At 69.9% G+C, this 11372-nt stretch overlaps 1 protein-coding gene across 1 annotated transcript in view; it reads left to right on the top strand.

The window, feature by feature from the left end:
* Positions 1-4552, top strand: part of CHLNCDRAFT_142511 (hypothetical protein) — a gene marked incomplete at both ends in the record, with an annotated part of 5775 nt that extends 1223 nt beyond the window's left edge. The window contains 12 exons of the mRNA XM_005852261.1: positions 139-174; positions 344-431; positions 827-889; positions 1054-1139; positions 1410-1535; positions 1842-2046; positions 2292-2476; positions 2665-2835; positions 3067-3376; positions 3540-3661; positions 3872-4153; positions 4340-4552. Coding sequence (XP_005852323.1) covers positions 139-174; positions 344-431; positions 827-889; positions 1054-1139; positions 1410-1535; positions 1842-2046; positions 2292-2476; positions 2665-2835; positions 3067-3376; positions 3540-3661; positions 3872-4153; positions 4340-4552 — 1887 coding nt within the window. The remainder of the gene's footprint in view (positions 1-138; positions 175-343; positions 432-826; positions 890-1053; positions 1140-1409; positions 1536-1841; positions 2047-2291; positions 2477-2664; positions 2836-3066; positions 3377-3539; positions 3662-3871; positions 4154-4339) is intronic.
* Positions 4553-11372: the final 6820 nt, after the last annotated feature.

Here is an 11372-nt window from a genome sequence, read left to right as displayed (position 1 = left end):
CCCCATCTCCCGGCCACCACCCACCACGCACCACCCACCACCTCCCACACATCTCCCACCCACCCACCCACTCACACCCCTCCACTGCCCCCCGCGGCCAGGTTTGCGCGGGACCTTGGCGCCTTCATCAACCTGGAGTCCACTGGCCCCTGGGGCCCAGACGTGGTCTTTCAGGTGGGGCCACCGGGGCCACCCAGCTCGCACGGCAACGCCTGTGCCCCTGCACACACCTTGCGCGCGCGCTGCACAGGCGCGGCGCACAGGCACGGCGCCTGCCCGACGGTCGAGGCTTCCAATCATTCGCATGCTAAGTATTACCGGTGGTTTCCCCGCGTGCGTGCAGCACACGGGGGACTGGACGCTGGCGGCGTACGCGCGCTCCGCGCCCCGCCCCCGCGGCACCACCATGGCCCAAGACTTCTTCGACCTGGGTGGGTGGCGCACTGCAGTGGGTGGGTGGGTGGGAGCGGTGGTGTAGGGTTTGTGGGTGGGTGGGTGTGGGTGCGGGTGCTGTCCTTCTCACAGGGGACTGTTTCGGCCTGGGTGGTTGTGGGTATCCCCTGTGGGAGGTGTGTGCGGCGTGTGTCTGGGGTGCAGCGCCACAGTCGGGACCTCGACAAACCGACGAGCGGGCAGCGGGCTGGTCTGATTTGTGTGTGCTCCCTCACGAGCGAGGGAGTGGCGGGGATGCGGGGCCTTTCCGGTGTTCCCTGCCTGGAGAGCCAAGGGGGCTAGGGAAGAGGACTGTAGACTGGTCGTCTCCTGATCTCCTGCACCATCTCCTCCTGCCACCCCTGCTTTCGTCCCGCCCTCCTCGTCCCTGCAGGCCTCATCCCAGCCGACACCGACTACCGCATGTTCTCCTACCGGCACTACGGCTCGCTGCCGGGTGGGCTGCTGCCATTGGAGGGCTGGGCAGCGCCGCCGTTCAAGCCCTTGCCGGGCCTGTTTGCTGGCAGGCGGCACACCACTCTACACTACGCACCGCACCACACCACACCGCACCACACCATACCACACCATACCACGCCACACCACCTGTCCTCCCTGCAGGCATCGACATTGCGTTCATTTTCGACGGTACCGCCTACCACACCGCACGGGACGAGGTGGCGCGCATCCGCCCCGGCACGCTGCAGGTACTGCACAGGACTGGTGTACCGCCACGTGTGGCTGCACGGGTGTATGTGCTGGTGGTGGCTTGTGTGTGTGCCCGGTTGTGGAAAGTTGCACGGGGGCATAGAGGCAGAAGATGCGCGGTCCGGGGTGCAAGCAGCGGCATCGGCATTGGCATGATTGGTGGCTCCGAGCCCATGCCCACACTCGTCACACCACACCGCACAGGCGCACCCACAACGCCCTCGCCCTCCAACCCATATGGGGATGCATCGTCCCCTCTGCTGCTGCAGGCCATGGGCGACAATGTGCTGGCAGCCGTGCAGGAGTTTGCCCGCGTGCTGGCGACCGACCCCGCCGTGCCCTCAGCCGACCATGCCGGCGGCTCTGTGTACTTTGACTTGTGGGGGCGCACCATGGTGAGGCAGGGGAGGCAGGGTGGTGCAGGGCAGGGCAGGGCAGGGGAGGCGAGGCAGGGTGCAGGGCAGGCAGGGTGCAGGGCAGTGAGGGGCAGGGCAAGCAGGGGGCAGGGCAGGGCAGGCCTTGCTAGGGAGCTGCACGGCACGCAGGTCCCCCGCACGGCTGCGCTGCTTGGTGTGCGTGTGCGCTTCTGTTGTGCATCTGCCGCCCCGTTGCTGTGCGTGCCTCTTCCTTCACGCCCCACTGCTGGCGTGTGTGCGTGTTCATGTGCGCATGCTGTGCTTTCCTCCTCTGCCCTCTGCCAGGTCATCTACTCCCATGCCCAGGCCAAGGCCCTCCACCACGCCCCCCTCTTCATCATCCTGCTGCTCCCCCTGCTGGGCTCCGCCGGCGGCGGCGCGCCCGTCACCTGGCGCCGCCTGGCCGGCAGCACGGCGCTGGCCGCGGTCTCCCTTCTGGGTGCTGTGCTGGTGCCGGCTGCGGTGGGCGCGGCGCGCGCCGCCGCCTCGGGTGCGCCGCCAGTTGCTTCGGCTGCCGCGCCGGCTTGCTGGCTGCCCGCAGGCGGCAGCAGCCCATCCCAGCGGTGGTGCTCCCAAGCTACCCACCGCCCGTTGCACCCCATGCACTGTTGCACCCCATGCATGCAGCCGTGGCCCGCCCTTGCTTGCCACCACACGCACCGCAGCCCGCGCATCTCCCCGCCCTCGACCGCTGCCGCCACCACCCGGTGCCCCCGCCTGCCCTGCTTTCTGCAGGTACCGCCATGGTCTGGTACGGCCGCCCGCTGCTGGCATATGCCGTCTACCTGCCGGCCGCTGCCGCGGGCCTGGTGCTCCCGTACGCGGCGCTGCCCGCGCCGCGCGGCGCCGCCGCCTCGCGAAGCCTGGGCGCCGCCCTGCTCTTCGCCCTGCTCTGCTCCGGGCTGACCTCCATCGGAATGGTGCGGCCGCCCGCCTGCCGCGCCTCCTCACCTCCCGCCTCTGCTCGCACATGCACACGCGCACGCACGGCAGCGTGCTGAGCCGAGAGCTTGTGGGTTGCGGGGCTGAGCAGCTGTGGCCGGCCACCGCTCTCACGCCTCCCGATGTGCCTTTCCTTTCCTTTCCGCCCCCCTCCCGCTACCCGCAGCACTCCTCGTTCTTCTATGCCCTGTGGGCCGCGTCTGCGGCCCTGGCGGCGGCGGCGCTCGGCGGCGGCGGCGAGGGCGGCCGCGGCTGGGGCGGCGCCGCCGCGCTGGTGGCCTGCTTCCTGCCGCCGCTGGCCGTGGTCCTGCCCTCCTCAACCACCTTCATGGCACATGTGAGCTGCAAGCCGGCAAGCGACGACTGCCAATGGCGGCACGCGATGACTGCCAATGGCCGCGGCGCGGACGCTGCAGGCCGGGCGGCTGGGCCTGGCCGCCGTTGCCCGCCGCCGCCGTGCGCCCTTTCCCTTTGTTCTCTTCTTCTTCTTCTTCTTCTTCTTCTCTGTTTCCTCCCCTTCCAGCTGCTTCTTTCTCAGAGGGGGTCACCCAGCCCGCTGCCGGTGCAGGTCATGGAGAAGGTGGGGCTGGCGGGCGGGGCCCCCGGGCTGCTGGGCCTGGTACTGGCAGATACCGCGGTGGGGGCGGTGGCTGGGGCCACGGTACTGCTCACGCTGGGCACGCTGACGCCCTACCTGCTGGGCGCGCTGGGACCGCGGCGAGTGCGCCAGCTGGCGGCCGCCCTGCTGGCGGCCTCGCTGGCGGCGGCGGCGGTGGGATCCCTGCGGTACCCCCAGCAGTACAGCCGGGACCACCCCAAGCGCCTGCTGGTGCAGCACATCCACGTGCAGGGGCCAGGCAAGCCGTGCGCTTGCGTGCGTACATGTTCTGTTTTGACGTCTTCCTGGGAACACGGCGCGCCGCAATATGATGCCAGCCGGCGTGCAATCACTGCTCCCCTGCCAGCGCCTGCCTGTGCTCTCTCCGCGCTTTCTCTGCGGGCACGGCGTCAAGACTTTCTCCGGTACATTTGGTACTGCAGGTGGCGGCATCCAGGAATCAAAGCTGAGCGTGGTGGGCCTGGACAGCGTGCCGCTGGCTGCCGCCCTGCCCCCCACCTTCCTGCAGCGGCCCGCCGCCGACTTTTCGGTGGATGAGTGGGAGGTGCGGCTGGGGCAGGCAGCGGGCTGGTGGCGCTGCCGCCACTGCCGCCATGGCTGCTCTTTGCTTTTTGCAGGCCATCTGCACGCTCCGTCACCACTGCTTCTGGTGCTGCCGCCGCAGCTGCCCTTTGCCTGCTCCACCCGCTGCGCTGCTGCCTGCTGCCCGCCTGCAGTCCACTTGCTCCCACCTGCTGCCCCCCGCCTGCCGCAGGCCCTCTATCCACTCAACTATCTCATCAGCGTGGGGGAGGCCCGCGTGGTGCCCGCCGCCGAGGACCCCGACGGCGCCGCGGCGCCGCTGCCCGCGCTGCGCATGCACAGCCGCGGGCCGGTACCGCAGGCGGAAGCCGGGCGGCAGGTGGACAGGCTGGATTTGGAGCTGGACACAGGCAAGGGAGGGGCCTGGGGAGTGATGAACTTCACGCTGGCAGGCGGCGGCAGCCTATTGGGGTGGAGCCTCAGCGACGGTGTGGCGCAGACAGAGGCGCCGCAGGTGCGCCCGTGTGTGTGTGTGGTGGTGGGGTGTGTTGGGGGGGCGCTGCAGGCAGGTATGCGCCTTAGTCCTGTGCGGCAGCGGCCGCGCCGCATGCTGCCCCCTTGCCTCCTCCGCCCCTTTCATCCTGCCCATCTTGGGCTGCATGCGCCTCTCCCTGTGCCTTTTCCTTGCCGCGGCACGCAGGGCGGCGCCTCCCACATGGTGCGCTTTGCCGGCAACCTGCACGCGCGGCGGTACCATTTCTGGCTGGACGTGCCAGCTGGCGAGAAGCTGCGCGTCGGGCTGTACGTCAAGTTTGTGGAGGAAAGCGCGGCGACTCGCCAGCTCCTGGCCGACCTGCCCGACTGGACCTCACCCGCCGCCGTGGTCAGCTACCACTCGCGCTGGCAGTTCTGAGGGGATCGCCCCCAGGGCAGGGCCGGCAAGGAGGGGTGCCCGTGGGAGAGGCGAGGCAGGCAGGCGCGCCAGGTGCCGCCGCCTTGCCTGCCCGAGTTGCTGCGCTGGGTCCCCCGCTTTGCGCATGTTGACAGTACAGGCAAAGCACATTTTGTACATTTTGTACTGGCGTGCACGCCACCTCGCTTTCATTTTGTTCCTGACACGCCGGGCCCGGTCCGCACTTGCTCGACCGCGCCGATCGCCAGTTGGCTTTGTTGTTTGCATAAATGAAGCAGCCAAACACACGGTTAGCGGTTGAGCTCCCAGCACACACAAACAGGATAGCTCTCTCAGCCAGTGCCAGGTGTTGAGGTTTTGAGTTTGGACGGGACAGCTGCCACCACCCGGCCCCATAATGGGTAGTGACAGCCGCCACCCGTCCCCATGACATTTCTTCATCAAAAGACTGCGTCCGGGGCCACGAAGATGAGGAAGATGTAGAGCCCCACCGCCACCAGCAGCCCGAGGACAAAGGCCACCGCCGCGGGCATGGCGCAGGTGCCCTTGAAGGTGGCGCCGATGGCTCGAGGGTACAAGCAGACCACTGTGAAGAGGCCCAGGGTGAGCACGTTGAGCCACGCGCAGTTGTTGAGCGTGCACAGGCAGCAGCCCAGCTTGCGCAGCTGGCGCCTGCGGGGGCGGGGGCGCGGGTGGGAGAGGCGGCAGGCGCGCGGGGCGTAGGCGTGAGCGCGGCCGCAGGTCGGTAGGGGTGGGCATGGTGTGTGTGGGGCAGGCAGCCGCTAGTGACGGCGACAGCAGGAGCACATTGCGCAGACAGGGCCCTGCGCTGCTGCGCCCGCGCTGGACCCTAAACCCCCTTGCCTCCCTCACCTGACCCGCTCCCGTGGCAGCTTGTCCCTCGTGTGCAGGTGGTTGAAGGGGGCCCCGCGCCCCTGCTCCACATCATCCCCCGCGGCCCCCCCGGCCTTGCCTCCGCCGCCGCCGCCAGCGGGGGCCTCGGCCGCCCCCGGAAGAGCCGAGTACTTGAGCTGGCGGTCCTCGTATGCCAGTGCGAGCGGAGAGGTGGCGTGTAGGGCCTCCACGTCGGCCATGCGCCGCGTGTAGTGCCAGGAGAGGCGCCAGCGGCCGCGCAGCTTGCGCTCCACCTTGCCCCGCCCCCCCAGAGCCAGCAGCACCTGTCGAGGGCGGGGGCAGGCGCGGGTCAGGCCCGCGGCAGGCGGAGGCGGAGGTGGAGGCAGGTGGTGGCGGAGGCAGGCAGGTGGTGGCCGTGGCGGAGAGCGCCGCCGCGGTGCGTGCAGTGCAACACAGCACACACGACTACCCCAACACACACGCAGGCACCCGCCCCCCACCACCGCAAGGCACATCACAACACCGCACACCACAGCCGGATACCTCTCAACCAGCCTCCGCCACACCCACCACCACACGCCCATCCAGGGCCACCCACCCGCGCATACTCATCGCCCGTGCAGCTCTCCAGCAGGCACAGCAGCCCCTCCTTGGCGTGCTTGTGCAGCCCCAGGCGCAGGCGGGTGAACATGAGGATGTAGGTCAGCCCGTAGCCCTGCGCCGCAGGGAGGGCAGGCCGGCATGCCAGTGGGGAGGGGAGCGGCTCAGGGTCCAACACACACACACACACACACAGCTCCGAGTCGCAGGTGCGTGACAGCGCCACACCATCCACCCACCCTTCCCAGACACACATCCCCAGCCGCAGGTCCTGCCCTCTCCAGCCTTACAAGACCACAAGGCGTGCAGCGGCGACTGCTCACTGCCCAGCGCCACCCACCCTCAGCTGCGGTCTGGAGCCCCCAGCCCCCAGCCCCGGGAGCACCCACCCGCATAGGCACACCCAGAGATACCCGCACGCACCCCCTCCAGACTGCGGCCCACCCACCCTCAGCTGCGGCCCGACGAAGAAGCGCGCCAGCTCGACCTTGCGGTGCGGCGGCAGCGCGGCCAGCGCGCCGCGGTTGCGCAGCAGACGCAGGAAGGCCTTCTGGTGGTTGGCGTTCCATCCCGCCTCCAGCAGCGTCATCTGCGCCGCAGGGCGGCGGACGGCGGCGGGCGGCGGCGTTGAGTCCCCCCCACGGACATGTTGCCACCACCACACGCGCGCACACACACACACACATGCGCACAATCGCAAGCACACAGCTACACACGCACACACTGAAACCACCCACCGGCGTGGTGGACTCGTAGTGCTGGAAGAAGCGCAGTACGATTCGTGGGATACCGCCCAGATCGTCCAGTACCGCCAGCAGGCTGCGACACAACAGCGACACCACGCATCAAAGCAGAGCCAGGAGCCTGGGAAGCCTCCAGCCCAGGGCTGGGCCAAGCAGGCGGTGCAGCGGCACGCAGGACAGCGCACGCAGCAAGCGAAGCACCCGCCTCTAGCACAATAGTCAGCACCAGCACAAGCAGCAGCCCAGGCAGAGCAGCCGCATGCGCAAGCGCACGCACCCCTCCCCCAGCGGCAGCTCCGCCAGCAGGCTGATGAGCGCGCGCTGCTCGCGGCGGGAGAGGAGCTTGGAGGAGGTGACCAGCCGGCCCGCCCACTGGGCAGCGATGTTGGGGCTGACGCCGCGGTGCTGCCCGCTGCCGACCTTGGCGATGACCTGGAGGGCGGCGGGAGCAGGCGGGAGGTGCGAGGGGGACGGCAGGAGGTGTGAGGCGTGTGCGAGAGCGACAGCGGTGATGGGTGATGGGTGTGGGCGTGGGTGTGGCGCGCTCGGCAGCAGCGAAAATGCAAGCGCATCAACGAAGCATGCATATGCATGCATGTGTGTGGTGCTGTTTTGTGTGTGTGGCTGCCTGCGCCCCCCTCCCTCCCCCTCGCCTTGTTGGACAGCTCCCCGCGAGACGCCAGCTCCTCCAGCACCTCCTGGCTGGCAAAGCCGCGCCCCGACAGCTCCAGCACGCTGACCTGTCGCGGCAGGCACAGCGGGGCGGCGGGGCACAGCGTGATGGGAGCGCGAGCGTGCTTGTCTGGGAACAGCACAGCACGGCACGGCACGGCATGGCACAGCACAGCACAGCACAGCACAGGCAAGCCCATGCTGGGCAATCTCCCCGACAAGAGCGCCCTCCCACAGCGCGCCGCCCTTCCGCCAGCCGCGGCAGTACATACCGCGGCGTCGCGCAGGTGTCCGTAGGCAAATCCCAGTGGGAAGTACGCCTCGTTGGCTCGCAGCAGCGCGATGAGCGCCTGCGCGGCACTGGCCCCTGTGTCTGGCTCCTGTGGCGGGGTGGTGGTGGTGGTGGTGGGGGCGGGGGGTGACATGGGCGGTTGGCGGGGCGGCGGCGAGTTGGGAGGGCGACATGTGTCGCTGCGCGAGGAGGGGGTGGGCCCCGCGGGCAAAGGGGCAAGCCCGGCGCCATGCCAGGCAGCCCGCCGGGAGCAGGTGGTTGCAGAGTAGGCCAGGCAGCACCAACCGCGGAAGGTGCACACACACACGCACGCACAATACTACTAACACAAACACACGCTCACTCACTCTCTCTCACACAAACACACACCTGCACGTAGATGCCGCCGGCAAACCCGTACTGCTCCACCAGGCCTTTGTACCGCCTCACCACCAGCGCATCCAGAGGGTACTGCCGGCAGCCGCCCAGCAGCTCCGCGGCGCGGTCCTCGGGCAGCTGCAGGGAAGGGGGGCCAGCTAAGTCCTCGTCTTGCCGCCTCCTTGCCTTGCTGCTTCTTGGTAAGGCAGGTGCGGCCCAGGACCCGCCGCCAACCACCACCAGCGCCACCTGGGCAACCATCGGTGGCCCAGGCAGCAGGGAGGGCTCGCCTGCAGGCCCCCCGGGGACAGGTCAGACAGGAAGGATGCGCCGTTGAAGAGCACAAACTGGCCGGGGGGCACACGCCCCGCGTCGCACGCATTCTCCAGCCCACTGAGCCCATGGAAGAACAGGACGGTGTTGCAGACGCCTGGCGCGATCTGCAGGGCAGGCCGCGAGGAGGCGCAGCACGCAGCAGGGTGGGCGTGGAGCGGGCGGTACAGGAGGCGCAGCAGGCAGCACAGGGAGGGCAATACAGAGCAGCAGGGAAGGGTGGCAGAGGCGCCAGGGGCGAGCCGCAAGGCAGCGGGCCCCACAAGGCCCCGCTGCAGCTAGGCGCAGGCGCAGGCATAGGCCGCCCCATCCGCAGGCCCTCCCCTCTCCCCTCCCCTCCTCTCCCACCACCCTTGCATACACTGCTCGCTCTGGGTGCTACTCTCGGCTGCTGCCATGCGGCCATTAACCCGGCGCACTGCACCCGTCTGGCCCTCTGAATCCTCTGCACATGCTCAACCACCCACCCGCATGCCCACCTTGAGCTGCTTGGGCTGGAAGCTGCATACGGCCTTGGTTGTGATGCCCAGGCCGCGCAGCATGCTGACAAACAGCTGCAGGGGCGGGCAGCAGGCGGGCAAGCAGGCGGGCGGGCCGGAAGGGCAGTCGGGCATTGAGCTGCGCGGGCAGGCGGGCAGGCAGCTAGGCAGGCAGCAAGCAGGCGCGCGGCTGGCCGGGCCAGTCGCATGGCAGGGCTCCTCCCTGCACACACACACAGGGGCGCACACGCAGGGGCGCAGGCGGGGGCGCTGCGCGTGCCTGAAGGTCGTGGGGAGTCGAGTAGGCACTCTTCACATCCAGATACAGGCCCCCTGGCTCCGACAGCATCGCCAGGCACGTCTGCGCCGCCGCCCGCTGCACCCCCGCCGCCACCGCCGCATCCAGGCAATCCGCTTCCTCCAGCCGCACAGTGAGCACCAGGCGGGGCGCGGAGGGAGGCGCGGCGTGAGTCGCGGGCGCCACTGCGGGCGCCGCGGCGGAGCCGCCGCCGGTACCGACACCGCCGGTACCACGGTCCGCAAGGTGCACCCGGGTCAGGCCGGGGAGCACCTCCACGTTTAAAGTTCTCTTGGCAGCGCCAGACACGACCGCGCGTGCCCGGCTGGCCGAGAAGCAGCCGCACCGGGCGGCGGGCGGGGTCGCTGGGCCGTCCTCTGCCGCCGCCGCGGGGCCCTCCTGCTCCTCCTGCTGCTGCTGCTGCTCCTCCTCCTGCTGCTGTGTCTGCTGCTCCTGCTGCTGCTCCTGTCTGCCGGCAGCGCCGCCATCCGCGGCAGCCACAGGCGCCGCCTCGCCCGCTGCCTCCATGCCGGCCTCGCCAGCCTCGCCGGCACCCGCAGCCGCCGCTGGCACCGCCGCTGCGGCGGCCGCCGCATCCCGGCCGCTCTGCCGCACCAGCGGCACCTCCAAGTGTACAGCCTCCCCACGCAGCAGCTGCGGGCAGCGCTGTGCCAGCTGGCCCAGCGGCAGGTGGGCCATTCCGACCTGCAGGGTCCACACACACACACACAGCACACAAGAGCAGAGGCACGTTACGGGGCGGTACCGCACCCAAAGCCACCTGGCATGGGCGGGACGGCCGGCGCTGCCGCTGCCGACTGGTTCACCCCTCCCCACCCCACCCACGCAATGCGCATGCGAGTGTGAGGTGCGCCGGGCACCAGCAAACAGCGGCGGTCCAGCCGCCAGGCCCACCCCCACCCACACACAGGCACGCGCACACACACAGGCAGCCACACACACACACACAGGCAGCCCCACCCCACCTGCGTGTCTGCCACAATTCCGGCGGGGTCTCCCCTCAGCTCCAGTACCAGCTCCTCCCCACCCCCAAAGCCCAGCGGCAGCGGCCAGAAGCTGAGCGGCGCGCCGCCCACGCCGCCAGGACCGCCGGTACTGCCGCCGTCCTGGCCGGTGCCGCCGCCATCGCCGCCCGCCGAGCGGCCCGCCCTGGTGGCGGCGGCGCCGCCGCCGCCGCCGCTCCAGGCAAAGGCACTGCCGCCCTGGGCCGCCCCGCGCGCCGTCCTGCAGCGGCGCAGCAGGCGGGCGGCACTGGCGGCTTCGGTCTCCTGGCGTCCCCGCAAAAATCGGTGCACGCGGAGGGGCAGCGGTGCGGCGACCCTGTGCCAGCCAGGCAGCCAGCCGGCAGCCAGCAACATCTAGCACACATGACATGCAAAAACATGCGTGCTAGAACAGCCGCGCCTCACTTGACGTCTGGCAGGGTGACACAAGTGCTTTCCAGGGAGGCTCTGAGGTAGGGCGCATCCCAGGCGGCGGCAGGCAGCCCCCGCACCGCATGCAGCGCGGCGCGCAGCCGCCAGAAGCGCGCCGGCGGCGCCGCCAGCGGCAGCGGCGCGTCGCGGGAGCCCTGTACCGCGGTGTTGACGGCGTGGCCAAAGGCGTTGAGCCAGGCCACGGGGCTGGTGCCCTGCGGGGAGAGAGGGAGGGGGCAGGGTGCAGGTGGGAGGGGCGAGGAGGAGGGGGCAGGGGGCAAGGGGTGGGCACGAGGCAGGAGGAGGGGCGGGCGCAGGGTGGGCGCGGGGGGAGTCGAGCGGGCACCTGAGCCTGCTTCGCAGGCACCCGGTGCCGCCGGCCGCTCGACAGGCGGCGGAGAGACCGCTGCATGCTGCCACCAATGCCACAACACCCCCACCCCAGCACGAACCCAGACACACTTCGGCACACATGTACAAGCATACACACCAGCACATTTTATTTGTGTACTGCGATTATTACTTGTTTATACTGTAAACGCACACACAGCACCGCCCTCCCACCTGGCTCCTGATCAGCGCCTGCCCCGCGGAGCGGGCGCAGGTGCGGGTGCAAGGCATGGCTGTGGTGACCGCCTGCGTCACCAGCTGGCCCGCGCTGCCGTGGCTGATGCCCGCGGCGCCCAGGTCTGCGGGAGCGTGCGGGCTGACCCTGCAGGGGCAGGCAGAGACGCAGGCAAGGCAGGCAGAGACGG

The sequence above is a fragment of the Chlorella variabilis genome, assembly GCF_000147415.1.
Source record: "Chlorella variabilis unplaced genomic scaffold CHLNCscaffold_40, whole genome shotgun sequence".
Classification (NCBI taxonomy): Eukaryota; Viridiplantae; Chlorophyta; class Trebouxiophyceae; order Chlorellales; family Chlorellaceae; genus Chlorella; species Chlorella variabilis.
The sequence above is the reverse complement of the archived record's forward strand: the minus strand, read 5'-3'. Positions and strand labels throughout refer to the sequence as shown.